Raw genomic sequence first — 23,688 nt, 5'->3', positions numbered from 1 at the left:
CAGATCTTGGCGATCACCTGAGTATCAAAGTCCGTAGATGCCTGGACCTGTCAGGAAGTATCATGTTTGCATTTAAGCTGTATTTAACCTAATGCATGACTCCTCTGACTGTTGCTCCGGCTTTTATTACTTTTACCCCTGACCCACTGGCAGTAAACTTTGCAGTTTAAGAAGAAGACATTTTATGTATTTTCACAAGATGAACAAATTAGCCATACCCAAGGGTAAGAATATTTTATCCATGTGTCAGTGCAAAAAAAAGTTTCATAGACATTATGTCATGCATTCAGTTTATCTCCCCGCCATTGAGGTAGAGAGAAATATCTTCAAAAATACATTTTCATTTGATGGCCTTAATGGTCTCACTTCATCTCTGTGTTTGCTTAAATTTTTTGAAAATATCTTTCTCATAGCAAACTTTTATTCACATTGATCAATATAAAACGTAATCCCACTTTTTGAACTAAATTTTATTTTACATAAGCAGTACATTATATAATATAACACACATAAAACACCATATTACATTCAAAGTAAACCAACACAAATCGCCAACTTAACAAACAGATAAATACCAGATAACTGATATTCTGGTCTTAAACTTCGAAGGCATCGGAAGCAAATTGAAAGGAGGGGGGGGGGGCAAGACTAATCCTCAGACATTTTGACAGGCAAAAAACCCAACCCCCCCCCCCCTAAATCCCAATCGGGGGGGGGGGGGGGGGGTCAGTATAGGTATAGCGTAGTATACCTATGACTCCAAGTTCTCAATATTTCCATCTTTTCAAGGTAAATTTAGTATCAATTGTCTCTTTGCTGCAAGAAGAAGTGGGGGGGGGGGGCTGAACCCTCTATGCTGCTATGTGCCTAATGGTAAGGTCTAACTTTGCCAAAAAAGCCCCCCCCCCCCCTTAGCCCCCCCTCTCCCCCCGGTTCCGAGGCCTATGAACTTTATGGTAAAAACCAATTATTTTAATTTTCCATGACACACAATGGACATAAAAATATTCACTATGTCTTGTTAGCATGAATACTAAAATGTTTTTGAAAAAGAAAATATTGATAAACGTTAATAAATCAAAATTCCCAATATTTTGGTATGTAGCTCTTTTAGCAAAAAATAAGATATGGTTACATCTAGTAGAAGATTAATAAACAATCAATAGAATAAAAAGAAAGATCTCATAATAGATATAAGTAAGGTGTTAGTCATTTTAGTTAAACACTGATGGTATGTTTTTAAAACACGTTTAAGTTATATAATTAACAAATTGTTCTTCTAAACTATCCGCAGTTGACAAAGTCGTTAAGATCAAAACAGTTTGAAACCAGGCTGATCCGACTCTTGTTCCTTCATTACTGGGACCTTATTATAAATTTTCAAAGTATTAAAACAAATTTAAAAAAGATTTCAGCTGTCACTCTTTCTTAAAACTGTAGAATTTACACGGTCAGTTAATTTTGAACAGCAGTACATATATATGTATGTTAGTACATTCAAACTTATGTGAGACACATCACAATATGCAGACATTAAATTTTAAATTGGTTATACAATTGAATAAATCACAAAAATCATTTATTGTTTTTAGCTACTGTTATATAAAAATCAATGCTATCTTTCAATTTTACTATAGCATAGAATAAGTCACAAAAGCTATGCTATTGATATAAAGACAAATATAATAAAATCAAAGTCACAATATTGCAAGAGAGATAACTCTCGCAAACTAAACACAAAATTATCAATATACATAAAACATTTTTTGAAATTTAATGTTTTCAACGTCAAATACATCAAAGGGATACCCATCAATACTATCCAGTGTATGTTCACTTTGTTTCAAGTACCTTTAGTCACTTGGTATTAAACGTTGGTCAATGCCATACCTCTGAACAAGCTCGTCGTAACTGGGCATTTCTGGAATAAAAATACAATATGTTTTAAACATTTATGAACATTTTCCAACTTTAAATTTATAGTATGCAAACTGTTACATAAGTCAGATGAAAACCAATTGTACGAAAATTGTCTTAATATACTGTATAAAGGGGAGTATCTGCCCTCGTTTATTTTCGCCTTCTTGTTCGCCCTCCTTGTCAGCGGGAGAATATGAGTCTTATTTATCTTATATGTCTTATTTATCTATCTTAAACACATCTGTGTCTGGGTGAATTCAAGATAAGCTCAAATGTTTGCAAGAGTAGAAGGGCGAACATTACACGGAGCGAAAACATTTCTGTATACAGTATTCTCTGATAATCTTCTCATTTTTTGGATTTACATATACTCTATTCAGTCAAAAAGGAAAAATAATGCGAATTCATAGTCTAATATATATTCATGGTAATATATGTAACATCGGAATTCAATTAAATTTAAGTATAAAGTGTTAATATTTCTAAATTCGTAATTTGATAATTGTAATTATTTAAAAATATATTTCTTAACATCGCATAAATGTCTTCTACGTATTATTTACAATGTACATTAATATCTCTCAAGGTCTCGCAATTTATTATCATCTTACATTGAAACAACTCATAAGATGAAGTATACCAACCATTTTCATGAGAACGTCTGTGGAATCTTTTGAGCTCGTGAAGGTTTATCATTCCTTCACGTATTTCTTTCTCCTGCTTCTCGATGTATTCCAATACAAGAAGACATGGCTTCTGATGGTATGTTTTAATGTCATTTACGGAGTTGAGTTGAGGAACTAAAAGTTGAAAATGTATAACGGGAATACAAAAAGATAAATCAAATAATCTAATGTGAGAACATAGTTTCATAAAACGTTTGCCATACATTTTGTTTCTAATAAAATTATTGAAATTATTATCAAGTGTTGTAATTATACCGTTGTTCAACATGGATACTTTTGCACATCCAGTGCATTCAATATAACCCTCATCGGCGTTGTACACGCATCCACTTGCTGCAAGGCGAACGGCTGATATTTTATGCGTGACGTCCTGGTCTGTTAACTTGGAGAACGTCGACAACCTTTGTAGGTCAGTGCTAACGGTGTATTCACATGGAGGCAGTATTCTGTTCATTCTGTTTGTATTGCCTCTCTGTATAAAAAATATAAACACATTATACCTTTTGGTATTTTGTGTTTGTCGACTCATAGAATTAGATTTCTTTCTTAGTAATCTATTACATATACCATAATATGTGAATGTATCAAAATTATATCTAAATCCAAATTTTGATTAAAAAATATACAAGCTTACAAGCATATTTTCTCCAGAAATCTCTCTAATCGAGTCTGTCGTGTACGAGGCCATGATCCGCACTCGCCCAAATCCCCCAGAAACTTCCGTTAGCTAGGTGGCAGTGATGTTTCCCTACCGTACTCAATTCAGACACGTAGGAAATAGATGGTGTTTTACTTATAATATCCAGGAGAAAGTGCACAGGTGTTGAACGATAATCGTCTCGATGAAATTTAACAACTGATATCTGTATCCAGGCCATTTATATCAAACAGGATAATACCATTGCTCTGCAATAAAAGTATCATTTCATTTCTTAATTTACAAAATGACATAACATTTTAAATAGAGTTCATAGCCAAAAGTATGATATTCACAAATTGTATGTCGATGTCTTTACAATCAAACGTGTTCTAATGCAATCTAAAGTGTAGCTTTAATTCTTAATTCCAAAAATTCTTAATTCCTAATTCCAAAAAATATAAGAAAAATCTTCAACAACCTCAGTCATATATTTGTCATCGATATTTCATTAGATAGCATAACAAATTAATATGATCATAATAACAGTGTACATGTATTACATATACATACACTATCATTTCATATTCTTACACTTATAAATTAGAAAATTTCTTTTTTGTCATAGAACTAGAACTTTAAGTAATTGGGTTACCGAAAAAGTAATGTAAAGTCAAGGTACCATGCATTCATACAACAAAATGATACACACAACAGTAGATGAAGAACAGAAAACTACTAATTTCTGCACACAATTCTTTGTATCTGATGCACAATATTTTGTGTAGCAAACACAGAAGTCTATTAAATTTTCTTCGCGTTAATGTTACACTGTCAGTTTATATTTGAAATTTTTTTTTAAGCAATAAGGAGAATTTAATACATAGGACTAGCATATCCTGTTATGTAAATATCACAGAATACACAATCTATTTTGCAAAACGAAAGTTCAGAATGAGTTTAATGTAAATTATGTGAATATTTGTTGCATGTTATTATTGAAACACAGGAATCAGTACACTAGCCGTCATGCTAAGTTTTGATGTCAAGATATATTCAAGAAATACGAAAAGAAAATATAACTCTTCTACATCATTCATATTCTATGATGTAATAAAGATAGCAAAATAAAGCTTGTTTACGAAAACGTTATTGACAGAGACTAATGAGCAATACAGTGGATAATACGGAAGTTGAAAGTCTTTTTTTTGTCAAAGAGCGATAACACTTACTGATTTCGTTAAACAACGAACTTGATGATGGATTCTGAACAACTCTCTCGCCAGGCTTTGATTGAAATCAACACTGTGTTTAAAGAACCTGGTAAGGTAGCCCTGAGCTTTAGAAAAATTAAATCCCTGCAATACAAATAAGAAAGTGTTATTTTGAGGGAGTTTTTCTATACTGAATGGTTAACCATTTTAAGGAGCTTTTTTTTTACCTAGATAAACCTTTCTTGTATAAAGAAAAAGTATGTCCTTAGAATGTATACACTTATCATTTTTCATAAACTAATCAAATCATATTTTTTTAAAATTCATTTTTACAACTAAGAATGTGAATTTTTAAGCTTTAATCTGAAAATGTTTTTTGAATAAACTGCTCTACTGATTAAAGTTTTTTGTACAAACAAAGATCTCGTCATTTTATTAAATCTGCATGCATAGCATAAACAACTGCCCAAACTGGTATGCTTCATCAAATATTTGTAAGAATTACCACTTTATCTTAGAGCAATAAAGATGAATTAAAGAATAAAAATCGTTACGATCATTATGACATTTAAACCCAATTAAATTTCATATATGAGTGACATAAAAAGTAATAATTAACGTTGCATGTGTTCAGCTGTATTCATGGTATAACTGCAAGTAACCTTAGAAGAAAAGACTTTTCCTGAATTTTTATTTTATTTATGCAGAAAATGAAAATAAGATTTTGTTTCCAAAATAAATTAATGATGAATAAAAAACGTTGTCTTGTCGCATCAAATAAACCTTTCTTCATAAAAGTAATTGATTAGTAAAAAAAAAACCTTTTATAATTTTACAAAAGGCACTTTTATCTATCACTACCAAACCTTACCAAAACAGCGTGATTCAATGCATGATTCAAAGTTATTGATTTTTTACAAGCAAAAGACAAACCCTTTAATAATTAAAATCTTACTCTTTGTGTTGTTGAATTTGAACGGATTTCCTAAAGGGTAATGTGTAATGAAATTGATGTTATTAAAAATAAAATTGAGGTGTGTGTTGTTTAAAAAAGTGTACTTTCAAGGTTAGCACACTTGTAACATTAAGGTTTTTAAATTCAAAACCATAATTACAAAAACAAGCCGAGTGACATCAAATCGAGTAATCTCTTACTCAATCATTCACAAACAGAGAAAAGTTGTGTGTGAAACATTTATCAATGTAGGGTATCTCATTGATTGGTGTAAATATGTGCTACAGGACAAAGTATGTATAGTTAATGTGTTTCCCAGTTTTCAACTACACTACAATTCAAGTATTCTTGTATCTCAGTTTGAAGAAGACCATTAGAATTATATTTTTAAAACTATGTTCAGAAAAAAGCAAATAAAAGACAAATCTTGATGCAAATCTTGTTTAAGTATTATTCAAGGTAATTTCCCTCTAGAACAAATCAAATCGTTTTAAGAATAACCGGCATTCCTTTTTACTAATTGACCTGGATTTATATATTTAGTTACTTAATTAGTTACTTTAGTTATCGCATACTTAATCGATAAACACTAGACACCACCATAACATCAGTCAAAACAAAAGTAAACAATAACAGCATGTTTCGTATCTAATTTTGAGTAAAAGGTGACGTTTTCAGAGATAATCATTTAAACTTACTTCATAAATTGAATAAACCTTCTCCAAAAAGATCCTTTGAACAAAATGACTCTCACAGCGTATGAAAATTTAAAAATCACTCCTGCTGTGTTGACTCTGTTTCAACAACTAAAATAGACTACAAATACCAGAGTGTACTGATATAAATGGAGACATTTAAATCACGTGGCAATCTGTTTATTTTCAATGCACCTTGTGAAAATTTTCAAAATGAAAATATTTGTTCGTCTCTTATGAAGATGAATTATGATTCACTTTACCAACAAAACATCCTGTATATCTTCATCGTAATGAATCAAAAGGACTGAACAAATGATTTGATAACCTTAATGGGGTCGGAAGTTACTACTTCATTTTAATGCATGTCATGTTGTAACGTTTCAAATATCGATGCTCTAGATGTTAGAGGGGTGATGGAATTAACACTTACACCTAAGTACATTGATTTGATGCTGAACACTTCTTACGGAAATTGTTTGTAGATGTCTGAAGTTGTGGATAGAACATGTGATTTGATTTGAGCATATTTTATTGTGTAATTAGACAAGAGAATTAGAAACAAGATCTTCTTACAACCTACATGTTCCTCTCCTATTGTTCCTCTCCTATTGTTTGATGTTGAAAACTTTTTACGAAAATTAGACGTAGTTGTCTGAAGTTGTGGGTATCACATGTATTAAGACATTGATAAGATGTCTTGAATTGCTTTGCAAAAAAAAATAGGAAAAAACACCAATGCTTCCGTTTTCCCAGTTGTTATCAGAATATTTAAAATGCATACACAACACGCATTAAAGAATGACATGGTCTACTGTTTACTGGTATTCTAGGTTTTGTCACTCGTTTATTTAAATGTTGCCACACTTGTATTTTTAAAATTTCAACATTTGGATGCATTTGTTAACGGCAAAAAATACATCTTTTGTTTATTATAGATAGGATGAATGACAATTTTTAAAGACATTTATTTTTAAACAACTATATAAATTGGGTCGGGTTTTTTAAAAAATCATTAAAGGGGCGATTTTGTAAAAAAAAAAAATGTATTTACTATTTCATCGAAACCTTGTTAATTTCAACCCTTTTTGACGTATTCGATTTTGTTATTATCTGTGTTCAATTTAATTAGGTTTTAAAAATTCTACAGTCTGTTCATTTTTTTAAAGTTAGAAAAAAACAGGATAAAAAAAGCTTCAGAGATCAGCATATCGGAAACTTGAGCAAGTATTAAAGAACACTGTTTATTGGTGTACACCCTGTGACATTCTCGGTGATCATGTGTGTGTGTAATAGAACACATGTTGAAAAATCAGATGGGAGAAACACACAGTGTATTTTTTTCTCACATAATTTTCACTTATAAAGACTTAAAATCAAATAATACATTTTATGTTGTCTAATAGTCTGAATGAACATTACTTCCTCCTATTATAGTTCTTACAATGTTTGTATAATTGTCAATCGGTGTGAATGTTATACTCTTTTACATTAACATGTGTTATAGCTCAGTTTGAAAAAAAAGGTTTATATAATGATCGCGTCTTACTACATGAATCATTGCAAACTTCCGGACAATAACTTAGAGAGACCATGCCATAGCATTTATACTTCCTTGTTTTACTAGAACTTCCCCAAATAACTTCCCCTAAAACGGATATAACTGTTATTATTTAAATGTTATTTGGATGTATTCTTATATCATAATCTATTCCCCCATCAATAATTCAATCACAATGACTACGAATGTCTCACACCGATATACTGCACTACTTTCGATGCATAACAGTCATATTGGTAACATGATAAATAACACAATTTTTTATCTTGACAAATGGGAATACCGGATACACATTAATTATTCTTTTTCTTTATCATACTTCTACGTAAGCAGATCTATTTATTGAAATGGCCTTATGGAATTCGTTTCTGATAATAAAGATCAATAGTTGTGTTAGTTGCAATTTTTTTAAAGATGCGTATTTGATTCATTTGTTCTGTTCGAAGAAACAATTGTTGTCATACTACATTATTATCATGAAAGTCTGTTTTACGATTTTGGAATGGATCGATAACGTAAAATATTGTTCTAATTCAAACTTACTTACAAGGAATGATTCAATCCTTTTCACAAGAAATTCTGCTGCACTAGTATTAGTAGGGATATAAATGTATATACCATTAGCGGGGACCTTATCTGTTGTATGTCAGCCAATTACATGTTCTGGCTTTATTGGGTATTTGATAGGTTGAAGGAAAATGCACGATCACTATTGTAATGCATGGCCATAAAACATATCAGAGGTATTTCACTTTAGTGTTTAGAACAAAAGCCATTTTGATAATCTAGCACACATGTTGTATGTTGTTTAATAAATGCAATGGTTTGTTTTATTTGACGATGAATCCAATAATTGGTATTATTTTCATTCTATGTAAAAACATTATACGATCACACTCGCCAGGAAAGGTTGCACATGAAATCTCAGTTATGCGGTTAAAATAAAAAAACTATAATGAATAATCTAAAGAAAACTTATAGCCATTAAGGGCTTCAACGGGATGATAAGATATGTATCACTAAATTTTAAAAGTTTTGGAGATGCATGTGTACTGGAAACAGTGCGTGCGGTTTCAATGAAGGGATTTTATGGGTTTACTATTATCATATGCTTGGACAGCTTCTACCAGCTATATGGAATGTGCGGCAATCTTGTACATTTGATATTTCTTTAACAGGTTTATTTTTGTTAAAAACTGAATAAAACTGTTGCCAACAGATTAAAAAAAACCCGATAAACATGAGGTTCTGCATGTTGTTTTGTTTGCACATAATGCAATACAAGAACAGGATAATATCCTTTCATTCTCTCTTTAAAAAAGTATATATTAACTGAAATTGACTGGTTCGTAACTGAGTAATTGAGATTGCAAGACAGATATAGTTATTAAGAAGACAGCAATTTAAATATATCATCTCCATAGATTAATCTTTTTATTTACTTTGAGCACATTTCACTTTTAAATTTGTAATAAGTTTCTTTCATGAGGTTTACAAGTTAATGCCTTTCGCATTTCAGAACAATACTAACGTAGAGAGTATGTCCTGTAAAGAAATGATTCTAACACGTTGACTTATTGTTTATGTTTAAAAAATGTTTGGCGAATGAGTCATCAGACGAGAAGTGGATCTCAAAAGGATCCAGCATTCATGTTTGTGCATTTATTTTTCAAATGTTAATATTTGACGTTTTAATGGACACATAGATTATAAATCTTAATCAATAACTATAGTCAAAATTTTGATTTTCTGTTCTATTGTTGAAAATGCATCATTGTATTGCAGACAATACACAACGATTATTGCATGCATAAATAACAAAACACGGAAGTCATTTTTTCATGCTCTGTGGAAAAAGGGGTGTTATAAAGCGAAACTTACAAATTGTTCAAAGTTTTGAATAACTTACTTAATATTAAGGTAAATTTGTCTTTTAAAACTTTATCCACACTACTTTTGACACTTTCCGTTTGGTATATATCCAAAGAGCTTTGTTCACAAATGCTGTGGGTTTTAAATGGCGATCAATAGATCACGCCATATGTGTATAACTATTTATAAATATGACATAAGCTGATTTTAAGAATAGAGAGTTTTTCCTGGAATACAAAAAATGAAAATCTTACTCATTTGTACAGAAGATGGAATGGTTTGATACATTTCGAAGGCTGAAACTCTATACCTTTCTTAACATGCGTGAACTATTTTTTTCAAATAAACAAATTTAAGGAATGTATATATGGTCCTTTAAATAAATAGAATATCTGTAAATTAATATATAGCAGAACACTGCAACAATGGAAAAAATGTGAGATCAACTGAATCCCGCATCTCACGTCCATAAGTAATGATGGTTTTATGTAGACTTATCCTAATGATAGTGGAAGGCTTTGATTGAATTTTGTGTGTTAAATATGATGGGTAAAGGAAAATGAGATGTGTTAAGTTTATGATACCAACAAGAAGGGCAGGCAGATCAGAATGAGGTAAAACTAAATAATGGTGAATTCATCAAAAACTGAATTCATTCTTTTTGGTGGTAAAAGGCAATAAAAAAAATGTACTACGAAGGCAATAATCATTAGAGACAATTAGATCAAAACTGTGAAATGCATACGGTACTTTGGTGCCTTTTTAGACGAAACTCTTAATTTTGAAGATTATGCAAACAGAAAAATGCCATACAGCAAAGTTATCAAACGATCAACTGTATTTTAACGAATGAAGCAACGGATATTTTAGTCTTAACCGTAGTCATTACTCTCATTTAGATTAACGCAACGTCATTTTATCTTGAACGGCATTAGGAGAAATAAATACATGGAAATAGATAAACTTATATATAAATAAACTGGAAAGAATTTCAGGACCATTTGACAAGGCGTTATACTCTGATGATTATTGTGGACCATTTGCCTTTTGCTAAATGATAAAAACGAGTTACGCCCCTTTTTATTTATATGGTAGTATTACTAGCACCATCCCTTGACCTTTAAGGAAAAATTAGATTTCAAATCTTTTGAACCACAGGGAAATGTTTTGTAAATGATCTTTTAAACGATTTGCAGTGTGAACCTTTAATTTAGGAAGATAAGCTAAGAAACTATCAACAACAAAGATGACGACTTCTGACGTAATTTGACAACTAGGTTCAAAATAGAATAACCAGGACCACGTGACATTAGTAGGAAGGTTATTTCATGGAGTTTGTGACATAATATTTGCTATATTTAACATAATTATATCCTGGTTAGAATGACCTAGTAACCTACAAGCCTACTGACATACTCCTGATTCAGTGTACACATGATTTACCGATGATAGCGTGAATCAATGATTCAAAGTTATTGGTTTTTTAAAGCAACTGACAAACTTTTCAATAATTAAAATCTTTCTCTGTGTGTTATTGAATTTGGGCGGATTTTCTAAAGGGTAAGGTGAAAATGAATGATATTACAAATTGAGGTGTGTGTTGTTTAAGAAGGTGTACAGTGTGTTAACCATGAAAGTACATGTCACAAACAAGTACATGTCACAAAACCATAATTACAAAAACAAGCCTAGTGGCATCCAATCGAGTTATCCATTACTCAATCATTAAAAAAAAACAGAGAAAATGCGTGAGTGAAACATTTATCAATGTAGGGTATCTCATTGATTGGTGTAAATATGTGCTACAGGAAACGTGTTTTACCACAGGAAACGAGTACATATGAGTGTTGGCCAGGATCAAAGTATATATCGTTGATGTGTTTCACAGTTGTTAATATGCTCTACAATTTAAGTATTTTTGTATTTTATTTTGAAGAAGGCCATTCGAAATATATTTTTAAAACTAAGATTTTCGGAAAAAGCAAATAAGAACAAATATTGATTCAAATCTTGTTTTTAGTCTTATTCAAAACATTTTCCTTTAAGAATAAATCAAAGCGGTTTAGGAATAACCGGCATTCCTTTTTACTAATTGACCTGAATTTATATATTTAGTTACCTCATATAGCGTACTTAATCGATAGGCACTAGATACCACCATAACATCAGTCAAAACAAAAGTAAACAAAAACATCGTGCTTCGAATCTAATTTTGAGTAAAAGGTGACGTTTTCAGAGATAATTATTTAAACTTACTTCATAAATTGAATAACCCTTCTCCAAACAGATCCTTTGAACAAAATGACTCTCACAGTAAATGAAAATTTAAAAACCACTCCTCCTGTGTTGACTCTATTTCAACAACTGAAATAGACTATGTTTACCAGGACGTCTGGATTTAAATGGAGACATTTAAATAACGTGACCGTTAATGTGTTAATTTTCAATGCGCCTAGTGAAAATTTTCAAAATGTTTTTTATTTGGATAAATTATGATTCACTTTGACAAAATGCACCCTGTGTGTCTTCATTGTTACTGAATAAAAAGGACTGAACAAATGATTATATAATCTTAAAGAGGTCGACTTACTACTTCATTTTAATGCATGTTATGTTGTAATGTTTCAAATATCGATGTTCTAGATGTTAGAAGAGTGGTGTTGGGATTAACACTTACACCCAAGTACATTATTAGATGTTGAACATTTGTTACGAAAATTAGACGTAGTTGTCTGAAGTTGAAGATAGAATATGTGATTTGATTTGAGCATATTTTATTGTGTAATTAGACAAGAGGGTTAGAAACATTTTCTTCTTACAACCTACATGTTCCTCTCCTACGTGTTTATCTCCTATTGTTTGATGTTGAACACTTCTTACGAAAATTAGACGCAGTTGTCTGAAGTTGTGGGTAGAACATGTAATAAGACATTAAGATGTGTTGAATTTGCCAAAAAAAAAATCATTGCTTCCTTGTTTCCAGTTGTTATCATGATATTTAAAATGCATACATAACACACATTAAAGAATTACGTGGTCTAAAGTTTACTGGTAATCTAGGTTTCGTCAATTTTGCATTTAAATGTTGCCATACATGTTTTTTCTTTTTAAATTTCAGTATTTGGATGCATTTATTAACGGCAAAAAATACATTTATGGTTTGTTTTAGATAGGATGAATGAATGACAATTTTTGACGACATTTATTCTTGAACAACAATATTAATTGGGTCGTTGTTTTTTTTTCAAATCATTAAAGGGAAAAAAATAACAATAGCAAACCGTCAACCATCTCAAAAATCCATTAAACAAAATACAAATTCAAAGCAGAGCAACACGGACCTCCAAATAGATAGAGATAGGATCAGGTGACTAGGAGGAGTGAACATCCTCTGCTGACCGGGCGATTTTGTAAAAAAAATTATCTACTGTTTAATCGAAATCTTGTAAATTTCAATTTCAAAAATTCTACAGTCTGTTCATTATTTGTAGAGTTTAAAAAACAGGATAAAAAGAGCTTCAGAGATCAGCATATCTCAAACTTGAGCAAGTATTAAAGAACACTTTTATTTTTTACTCCCTGTGACATTCTCGGTGATCATGTGTTTGTGTTAAAGAACACATGTTGAAAAATCAGATGGGAACAACAAATATAATGTATTTTTTTCTCACATAATTTTCACTTTGAAAGACTAAAAATCAAATAATACATTTTATGTTGTCCAATAGTCTGAATGACCATTTATTTACTTCCTCCTATTATTGTTCTTACAATGTTGGTATAATTGTCAATCGGTGTGAATGTCATACTCGTTTACATTAACATGTGTTATAGCTCAGTTGTTCTAAAGGTTTTTATGATGATCGCGTCCTACTACATGTATCTTTGCAAACTTCCGGACAATAACTTAGAGGGACCATGCCATAGCATTTATACTTCCTTGTTTTACTAGAACTTCCCCAAATAACTTCACCTAAAACGGATATAACTTTTATTATTGCAATGTTCTTTGGATGTGATCTTATATCATAATCTATTCCCCCATCAACAATTCAATCACAATGACTACGAATGTCTCACACCGATATACTGCACTACTTTCGATGCATTACAGTCATATTGGCAACATGATACCTAACACAATTTTTTATCTTGACAAATGGGAAATACCGGATACACATTAATTATTCTTTTTCTTTATCGTACTTCTACGTAAGCAGATCTATTTATTGAAATGGCCTTATGGAATTCGTTTCTGATAATAAAGATCATTAGTTGTGTTACATGTAGTTGCAATTTTTTAAAGATGCGTATTTGATTCATTTGTTCCGTTCGAAGAAACAATTGCTGTCATACTATATTATTATCATGAAAGTCCTCTGCTTTATTTAGAATGGATCGATAACGTAAAATATTGTTCTAATTCAAACTTACTTACAAGGAATGATTCAATCCTTTTCACAACAAATCCTGCTGCACTAGTATTAGCAGGGATATAAATGTATATATCATTAGCGGGGACCTTATCTGTTGTATGCCAGCCAATTAAATGATCTAGCTTTATTTGGTATTTGATTGGTTAAAGGAGAATGCACGAGTCACTATTGTGATGCATGACCATAAAACATATCAGAGGTATTTCACTTTAGTGTTTAGAACAAAAGCCATTTTGATAATCTAGCACACATGTTGTATGTTGTTTGATAAATGCAATGGTTTGTTTTATTATAACGATGAATCCAATAATTGGTTTTATTTTCATTCTATGTAAAAACATTATACGATCACACTCGCCAGGAAAGGTTTCACATGAAATCTCAGTCATGCGGTTAAAACAAAAAAACTATAATGAATAATCTAACTTATAGCCATTAAGGGCTTCAACGGGATGATAACATATGTATCACTAAATTTTAAAAGTTTTGGAGATGCATGTGTACTGGAAACAGTGCATGCGGTTTCAATGAAGGGATTTTATGGGTTTACTATTATTATATGCTTGGACAAATTCTACCAGCTATATGGAATGTGCGGCAATCTTGTACATGTGATATTTCTTTAACAGGTTTATTTTTGTTCAAAACTGACTAAAACTGTTGCCAACAGATTAAAAAAACCCGATAAACATGAGGTTCTGCATGTTGTTTTGTTTGCACATAATGCATACAAGAACAGGATAATACCCTTTTATTCTCTCTTTAAAAAAGTATATATAAACTGAAATTGACTGGTTCGTAACTGAGTAATTGAGATTGCGAGACAGACATATTAAAATTTATTAAGAAGACAGCAAATTTAATTTTATATCATCTCCATAGATTAATCTTTTTATTTACTTTGAGCACATTTCACTTTTAATTTTGTAATAAGTTTCTTTCATGAGGTTTACAAGTTGATGCCTTTCTAATTTCAGAACAATACTAACGTAGAGAGTATGGCTTGTAAAGAAATGATTCTAACATGTTGACTAATTGTTTATGTTTAAAAAATGTTTGGCGAATGAGTCATCAGAAGAGAAGTGGATCTCAGAAGGATCCAGCATAGTACATGTATGTGCATTTATTTTTTAAATGTTAATATTTGAAGTTTTAATAGACACATATATTATAAATTTTTATCAATAACTATAGTCAAAATTTTGATTTTCTGTTATATTGTTGAAAATGCATCATTGTATTGCAGACAATACACAACGATTATTGCGTGCATAAATAACAAAACACGGAAGTCATTTTTTCATGCTCTGTGGAAAAAGGGGTTTTATAAAGCGAAACTTACAAATTGTTCAAAGTTTTGAATAACTTACTTAATATTAAGGTAAATTTGTCTTTTAAAACTTTATCACACTACTTTTGACACTTTCCATTTGGTATATATCCAAAGAGCTTTCTTCACAAATGCTGTGGGTTTTAAATGGCGATCAATAAATCACGCCATATGTGTATAACTATTTATAAACATGACAAAAGCTGATTTTAAGAATAGAGAGTTTTTCCTGGAATACAAAAAATGAAAATCTTACTCATTTGCACAGTAGTAGGAAAGGTTTGATACATTTTGAAGGCTGAAACTCTATACCTTTCTTTACATGCGTGAACTTTTTTTTTCAATTAAACAAATTTAAGAATACATAGATGGTCCTTAAAATAAATAGAATATCTGTAGATTAATATATAGCAGAACACTGCAACAATGGAAAAAATGTGAGATCAACTGAATCCCGCATCTCACGTCCTTAAGTAATGATGGTTTTATGTAGACTTCTCCTAATGATAGTGGAAGGCTTTGATTGAATTTTGTGTGTTTAATATGATGGGTAAAGGAAAATGAGATGTGTTAAGTTTATGATACCAACAAGAAGGGAGGCAGATCAGCATGATGTAAAAACTAAATAATGGTGAATTCACAAAAAACAGAATTCATTCTTTTTGGTGGTAAAAGGCAATTAAAAAAATGTACTACGAAGACAATAAACATTAGAGAAAATTAAATCAAAACTGTGAAATGCATACGGTACTTTGGTGCCTTTTTAGATGAAACTCTTAATTTTAAAGATTATGCAAACAAAAAGATGCCGTACAGCAATGTTATCAAACGATCAACTGTATTTTAACGAAGGAAGCAACGGAAATTTTAGTCTTAACCGTAGTCATTACTCTCATTTAGATTAATGCAACGTCATTTTATCTTGAACGGCATTAGGAGAAGTAAATACAGGTAAATAAATAAACTTATAAAAAAATAAACTGGAAAGAATTCAAAATATGTGTGCAAATTTGGTTTTAAATGAGAGGAAATATGACAGTTCTAATGAAGCCCAATCGAACTTCACTGGCTACCGATCAAATGCAGAATATCATTTAGAATCTTAACATGTATGTACAACCGTCAACCGATATAGTATTTAAAAGAACTTTGTCGAAACAAACAATAAATCATAAATAACGTTCTCCTCGAAGTTCTTAAAGCTGTTACAATGTTATTTTTCATAAAAGAAAATCCTTTAGTGACAGTTTTAGTACTATTAGACTAAAACTATGGAATGAACTACCTTTTCATATTAAGCATTCAAAATCAATTGAAGATTTTAAAAACAAGTTTATATATATATATTCTTTCTTTCTTGTTTCTATGTGTACAAAGCCAAGGAACGCGTTTATGTAAAAAAAAAATTAAAAAAATAGGCGTTTAATTAGAAAATCAGTTTCAGTTTCATCTTGAATATATTTTGCTCAGCTTGTTGGCGTTTAGCATCCGAAGTAAGTACATTGATGTGATGAACTATAGTGCAGATTTGTATTGATCATGATCTATGATATATAGTGTTAGGGCGAAACTCCGTTGATGTTATAGAAACACTATGAATTTTTCTAAGAAGTTTTTTGTCTTCCACTTCCAAAATTGTTTCTCTTTTTTACGGGATTTATCAAGAATATTGAATGCATGCTTACAATGAATTTTTTGGAGGGGGTTTAAAAATTACAAGACAACATTTTACAAGCTATATGAACCTCTTTCCATTATTGATTATGTAGAATTAAAATCAGATTAATCTGATTAAATATATTTTTAGTGTGAGAAAAATTTCGTTTCTGAATTGTTCAACATGAATTATCGTTTAGATCTACCATTCTTATTAAATACCTATCAATTGTTGCATCATGATGAATTAAAAAAATTCTCAGGACAGTGTTCGATAACCGATTTATGATTTTTCCTCAAACTCAAATCAAACGACTATCCGAGAATCAATCCGCAATTTTAGGACCATTTGACAAGGCGTTATACTCTGATGATTATTGTGGACCATTTGCCTTTTCCTAAATGATAAAACGAGTTACGCCCCTTTTTATTTAAATGGTAGTATTACTAGCACCATTCCTTGACCTTTAAGGAGAAATAGATTTCAAATCTTTTGAACCACAAGGAAATGTTTTGTAAATGATTTTTTAAACGATTTGCAGTGTGTACCTTTAATTTAGGAACTATCAACACCAAATATAACGACATCTGACGTAATTTGACAACTAGGTTCAAAATAGAATTACCAGGACTACGTAACACTAGTAGGAAGGTTATTTAATGGAGTTTGTGACATAATATTTGCTATATTTAACAGAATTATATCCTGATTAGAATAGCCTAGTAACCTATAAGCCTACTGACATACTCCTGATTCAGTGTACACATGATTACCGATGATAGCGTGAATCAATGATTCAAAGTTATTGGTTTTTTTAAAGCAACTGACAAACTTTTCAATAATTAAAATCTTTCTCTGTGTGTTATTGAATTTGGGCGGATTTTCTAAAGGGTAAGGTGAAAATGAATGTTATTAAAAATTGAGGTATGCGTTGTTTCAGAAAGTGTACATGTACTTTCATGGTTAGCACACTTGTTACATTAAGGTTTTTAAATTCAAAACCATAATTACAAAAACAAGCCCAGTGGCATCCAATCGAGTTATCCCTTACTCAATCATTCAAAAAACAGAGAAAATGCGTGAGTGAAACATTTATCAATGTAGGATATCTCATTGATTGGTGTAAATATGTGCTACAGGAAACGTGTTATACCACAGGAAACGAGTAGCTATGAGTGTTGGCCAGGATCAAAGTATATATCGTTGATGTGTTTCACAGCTGTTAATATGCTCTACAATTTAAGTATTCTTGTATTTTATTTTGAAGAAGGCCATTCGAAATATATTTTTAAAACGAAGATTTTCAGAAAAAGCAAATAAGAACAAATATTGATTCAAATCTTGTTTTTAGTCTTATTCAAGCCATTTTCCTTTAAGAATAAATCAAAGCAGTTTAGGAATAACCGGCACTCCTTTTTACTAATTGACCTGAATTTATATATTTAGTTACCTAATATAGCGTACTTAATCGATAAGCACTAGATACCACCATAACATCAGTCAAAACAAAAGTAAACAAAAACAGCGTGCTTCGAATTTAATTTTGAGTAAAAGGTAATGTTTTCAGAGATAATCATTTAAACTTACTTCATAAATTGAATAACCCTTCTCCAAACAGATCCTTTGAACAAAATGACTCTCACAGTAAATGAAAATTTAAAAACCACTCCTCCTGTGTTGACTCTATTTCAACAACTGAAATAGACTACGTTTACCAGGACGTCTGGATATAAATGGAGACATTTAAATAACGTGACAGTTAATGTGTTAATTTTCAATGCGCCTAGTGAAAATTTTCAAAATGTTTTTTATTTGGATAAATTATGATTCACTTTGACAAAATGCACCCTGTGTGTCTTCATTGTTACTGAATAAAAAGGACTGAACAAATGATTATATAATCTTAATGAGGTTGACTTACTTCTTCATTTAAATGCATGTTATATTGTAATGTTTCAAATATCGATGTTCTAGATGTTAGATGGGTGGTGATGGGATTAACACTTACACCAAAGTACATTATTTGATGTTGAACACTTCTTACGAAAATTATATTTAGTTGTCTGAAGTTGTGGATAGAACATGTGGTTTGATTTGAAGATTTTTTATTGTGTAATTACACAAGAGGATTGGAAACAAGTTCTTCTTACAACATACATGTTCTTCTCCTACGTGTTCCTCTCTTATTGTTTGATGTTGAAAAATTTCTTACGAAAAATAGACGTAGTTGTCTAAAGTTGTGGGTAGAACATGTATTAAGACATTAATAAGGTGTGTTGGATTGATTTGCAAAAAAAAAGTCATTACGTCCGTGTTCCCAGTTGTTATCAGGATATTTAAAATGCAAACATAACATACATTAAAGAATGACGTGGTCTACTGTTTACTGGTATTCTAGATTTTGTCACTCGTGCATTTTAATGTTGCCACACTTGTATTTTTAAAATTTCAGCATTTAGATGCATTTGTTAACGGCAAAAAATAGATCTATGGTTTTTTTTTTTCATAGGATGAATGACAATTTTTGAAGACATTTATTCTTGAACAACTATATTAATTGGGTCGTTGTTTTCAAATCATTAAAGGGGCGATTTGTAAAAAAAAAAATGTATTTACTGTTTAATCGAAACCTTGTTAATTTTTACCCTTTTAATTAATTAATTTAATAAATTAAATAATTTAATTAATTTTTTAATTTATAAGGTTTTTTTAAATTCTACAGTCTGCTCATTATTTCTAGAGTTTAAAAAAAGGATAGAAAGAGCTTCAGAGATCAGCATATCGGAAACTTGAGCAAGTATGTAAGAACACTTTTTATTGGTGTACACCCTGTGGCATTCTTGGTGATCATGTTTGTGTCTAATAGAACATTTGTTAAAAATTAAATGGGAGCAACACACAATGTGTTTTTTTCTCACATAATTTTCACTTATAACGACTAAAAATCAAATAATACATTTTATGTTGTCCAATTTTCTGAATGAATATTACTTCCTCCTATTATACGCAGCAATGTCAAGGCGTCCTGGTGCTGAAATACCGCTGGAAAACGATATTATTTGAATCAATGCAAAAATGTTTTGTCCGGGAGTATTTCTCAAAATCTGTTACATTTATTGACAACGATGTTATAAACATTATACTGATCTATTTTTGTGACATCATATGTACTTTGTAATCACGTGATAATATTCTCTACCAATTTTACGTAAAATATTCTAAAATGGTGTTGATCTTTCACCTGCGCCAAGCTGGTTTTTACATGCATTAAAATTTCTTCATTCAGTTGTTTACACGTAATAGGGAGAGTCTCCAAACCACTAGTTTATAAATAGTCTTTTACTTTAAACGAAGCTTTAAAACTGTCGATTATTTGATACCGAATTTTGATATGAATTCTGTACGTCGAGCATTCATGGAAGCATCTATGTAAAGGAATTATGCAGTTTTAAACTGGTTTGATATAAATCACTTTTAACCGTAAGATACTTTCCCTGAGATCTATCTACAGGAATGCAGATCGTGACTTCAAAGATAATTATGACGTCATTTCGTATGAAGTACAGACAAGTGACTTTCTATTAATCGCTGTAAAATCAATAGGGATTAACATGCTCGCGTAGTTCTTACAATGTTGGTTTAATTGTGAATCGGTGTGAATGTCATACTCGTTTACATTAACATGTGTTTAAAAAAAGGTTTATATAATGATCGTGTCCTACTTCATGTATCTTTGCAAACCTTTGGACAATAACTTAGATGGACCATGCCATAGCATTTTTACTTCCTTGTTTTACTAGAACTTCCCCAAATGACTTCCCCTAAAACGGATATAACTTTTATTATTGCAATGTTCTTTGGATGTGATCTTATATCATAATCTATTCCCCCATCAATTATTCAATCACAATGACTACGAATGTCTCACACCGATATACTGCACTACTTTCGATGCATAACAGTCATATTGGTAAGATGATACCTAACAGAATTTTTTTATCTTGACAAATGGGAAATACCGGATACACATTAATTATTCTTTTTCTTTATCGTACTTCTTCGTAAGCAGATCTATTTAATGAAATGGCCTTATGGAATTCGTTTCTGATAATAAAGATCATTAGTTGTGTTAGTTGCAATTTTTTTAAAGATGCGTATTTGATTCATTTGTTCAGTTCGAAGAAACAATTAATGTCATACTATATTATTATTATGAAACTCCTCTGTTTTACGATTTTGGAATGGATCGATAACGTAAAATATTGTTCTAATTCAAACTTACTTACAAGGAATGATTCAATCCTTTTCACAAGAAATTCTGCTGCACTAGTATTAGCGGGATATAAATGTATATACCATTAGTGGGGAACTTATCTGTTGTATGTCAGCCAATAAATGATCTGGCTTTATTGGGTATTTGATTGGTTGAAGGAAAATGCACGATCACTATTGTAATGCATGGCCATAAAACATATCAGAGGTATTTCACTTTAGTGTTTAGAACAAAAGTCATTTTGATAATTTAACACACATGTTTTATGTTGTTTAATAAATGTAATGGTAAAAACAATATACGATCAACCCCGCACAAAAATGTTTTACATGAAATCTCAGTCATGCAGTTCAAGTAATGAAATCTATAATGAATAATCTAAAGAAAACTTATAGCCATTAAGGGCTTCCACGGAATTATACAATCGGTTCAAGCATATCTTTTACAACATACACCATAGCATAGCATAGCATTGAAATATCATAGCAAAGCATTGAAATCTCATAGCATAGCATTGGAATCTCATACCATAGCATACAATCTCATAGAATCGCATTCGTCATATCATACCATATCATACCATAGCATAGCATACAAAATTCTTTTTACTCGGTTTTAAATATGTTTATATGAAAAAATAAATGTTTACATCATAGATTTGTGGTAAACTTTGGCTTCTTATTATTTTAATTCAAAATGTGTGGAACTCTTCTGTGTATGGAGGCGTTTTTGTTCAAATCTCATCGCATACCATAGCATAGCATACCATATCATTAAGCCCTTCATTTCAATTTCTCATAGCATAGCATACAAATCTCATAACACAGCATACAAATCTCATAGCATATCATTAAAATCGCATACCATAGCAAAGCATACGTTTGTAAAAGATATGCATGAAATGACTGTAAGATATGTATCACTAAATTTTAAAAGTTTTGGAGGTACATGTGTACTGGAAACAGTGCGGTTTCAGTGAAGGGATTTTATCGGTTAACTATAATTATATGCTTGGACAACTTCTGCCAGCTATACGGAATGTGCGGCCATCTTGTACACTTGAGGATAAGAAAAACTCCTAAACAGATAAAAAAGCGATAAACATGAGGTTCTGCATGTTGTTTTGTATGCAAATTATGCATACAAGAACAAAATAATACCCTTTTATTCCCCCTTAACAAAAGCATATGTAAACTGAATTTGACTGGTTACTGAGTATTTAAGATTTGGGAGACAGACTTGTACTAAAGTTAATGAGAGGACAACAATTTTGTATTAAGTTTCTTTCAGAAGTTTACAAGTTAACGCCTTTCTCATATTAAAACTATGCTAACGTAGAGAGTATGTCTTGTAAAGAAATAATTCTAACACGTTGACTTATTGTTTATGTTTTCAAAAATGTTTGGCGAATGAGTCATCAGACGAGAAGTGGATCTCACAAGGATCCAGCACACATGTATGTGTATCTATTTTAAAGATGTAAATATTTGAAGTTTTAATAGACACATAGATTATGAATATAAATCAATATTAATACCGTAGTCAAAATTTAGAATCTTTTTTAATTATTATTGTATTGTATTTGTCATTGTAGTCATTGTATTGCAGACAATATACAACGATTATTGCGTACATCAATAACAGAACACGCAAGTCATTTTTGTGCTCTATGGAAAAAGAGGTGTTATAAACTTACAAATTGTTCAAAGTTTTGAATAACTTACTTAATCTGAAGTCTTTTAAAAGTATATTCACACTTTTTTTGACACTTTCCGTTTGGCATGTATCCAAAGATCTTTGTTCACAAATGTTGTGGGTTTTATATGGCGATCGTTTTTTAGTCAGATTAAATCACACCATATTTGTACAAGTATTTATAAACATGACATAAGCTGATTATAAGAATAGAGAACTTTTTCCGGGAATACAAAAAATGAAAGTCTTACCCATTTGCACAGTAGTTATAAAGGCTTAATACATTTTGCAGGCTGAAAATCTATACCTTTCTTAACATAGGTGAACTTATTTTTTTTAATCCGCATGTTTAAACATTACATTTTGACAGACATTAACACGTAAACAAACTCGGATTTGCGAATTGTTGTATATACATGCAAGGTAAAACCAATTTAAACTTTCAAACTGTATATCTTGAATCGCTTTATTTGTTACATCAGTACATGTGTGCAAACATCCTTAAAAAATTTAAGGAATGCATAGATGGTCCTTTAAATATATAGAATATCTGTATATTAATATATAGAGAAACACTGCAACAATGAAAAAAAGTGAGATAAACTGAATCTCCTTCCACATCTTCAGTAAATGTTGTGTTTATGTAGACTTCTCCTAATGATAGTGGAATACTTTGATTTAATTTCGTGTGTTAAATATGATGGGTACAGGAAACAGAGATGTGTAAAGTTTATGATACCAACAAGAAAGGCAGGCA

At 30.9% G+C, this 23,688-nt stretch overlaps 1 protein-coding gene across 6 annotated transcripts; it reads right to left on the bottom strand.

The window, feature by feature from the left end:
• Positions 1–901: 901 nt before the first annotated feature.
• Positions 902–23,097, bottom strand: LOC128184038 (uncharacterized). Of its 6 annotated transcripts, none has more exons than XM_052853337.1 (6): positions 22,961–23,097; positions 4,476–4,601; positions 3,241–3,512; positions 2,862–3,078; positions 2,565–2,720; positions 902–1,921 (listed from the first exon to the last, which is right to left on the bottom strand). In XM_052853337.1, the coding sequence occupies exons 3-6, from the start codon at positions 3,292–3,294 to the stop codon at positions 1,854–1,856; spliced, it is 495 nt and encodes a 164-aa protein (XP_052709297.1). In that variant the 5' UTR covers positions 3,295–3,512; positions 4,476–4,601; positions 22,961–23,097; the 3' UTR covers positions 902–1,853. The 6 variants fall into 6 exon arrangements, with proteins under 6 accessions (XP_052709297.1, XP_052709295.1, XP_052709296.1 ...); XM_052853335.1 differs by lacking the exon at positions 22,961–23,097 and adding an exon at positions 11,797–11,949; XM_052853336.1 differs by lacking the exon at positions 22,961–23,097 and adding an exon at positions 9,578–9,720.
• Positions 23,098–23,688: the final 591 nt, after the last annotated feature.

The sequence above is a fragment of the Crassostrea angulata genome, chromosome 5, assembly GCF_025612915.1.
Source record: "Crassostrea angulata isolate pt1a10 chromosome 5, ASM2561291v2, whole genome shotgun sequence".
In the NCBI taxonomy this organism is placed as follows: Eukaryota; Metazoa; Mollusca; class Bivalvia; order Ostreida; family Ostreidae; genus Magallana; species Magallana angulata.
The sequence above is the reverse complement of the archived record's forward strand: the minus strand, read 5'-3'. Positions and strand labels throughout refer to the sequence as shown.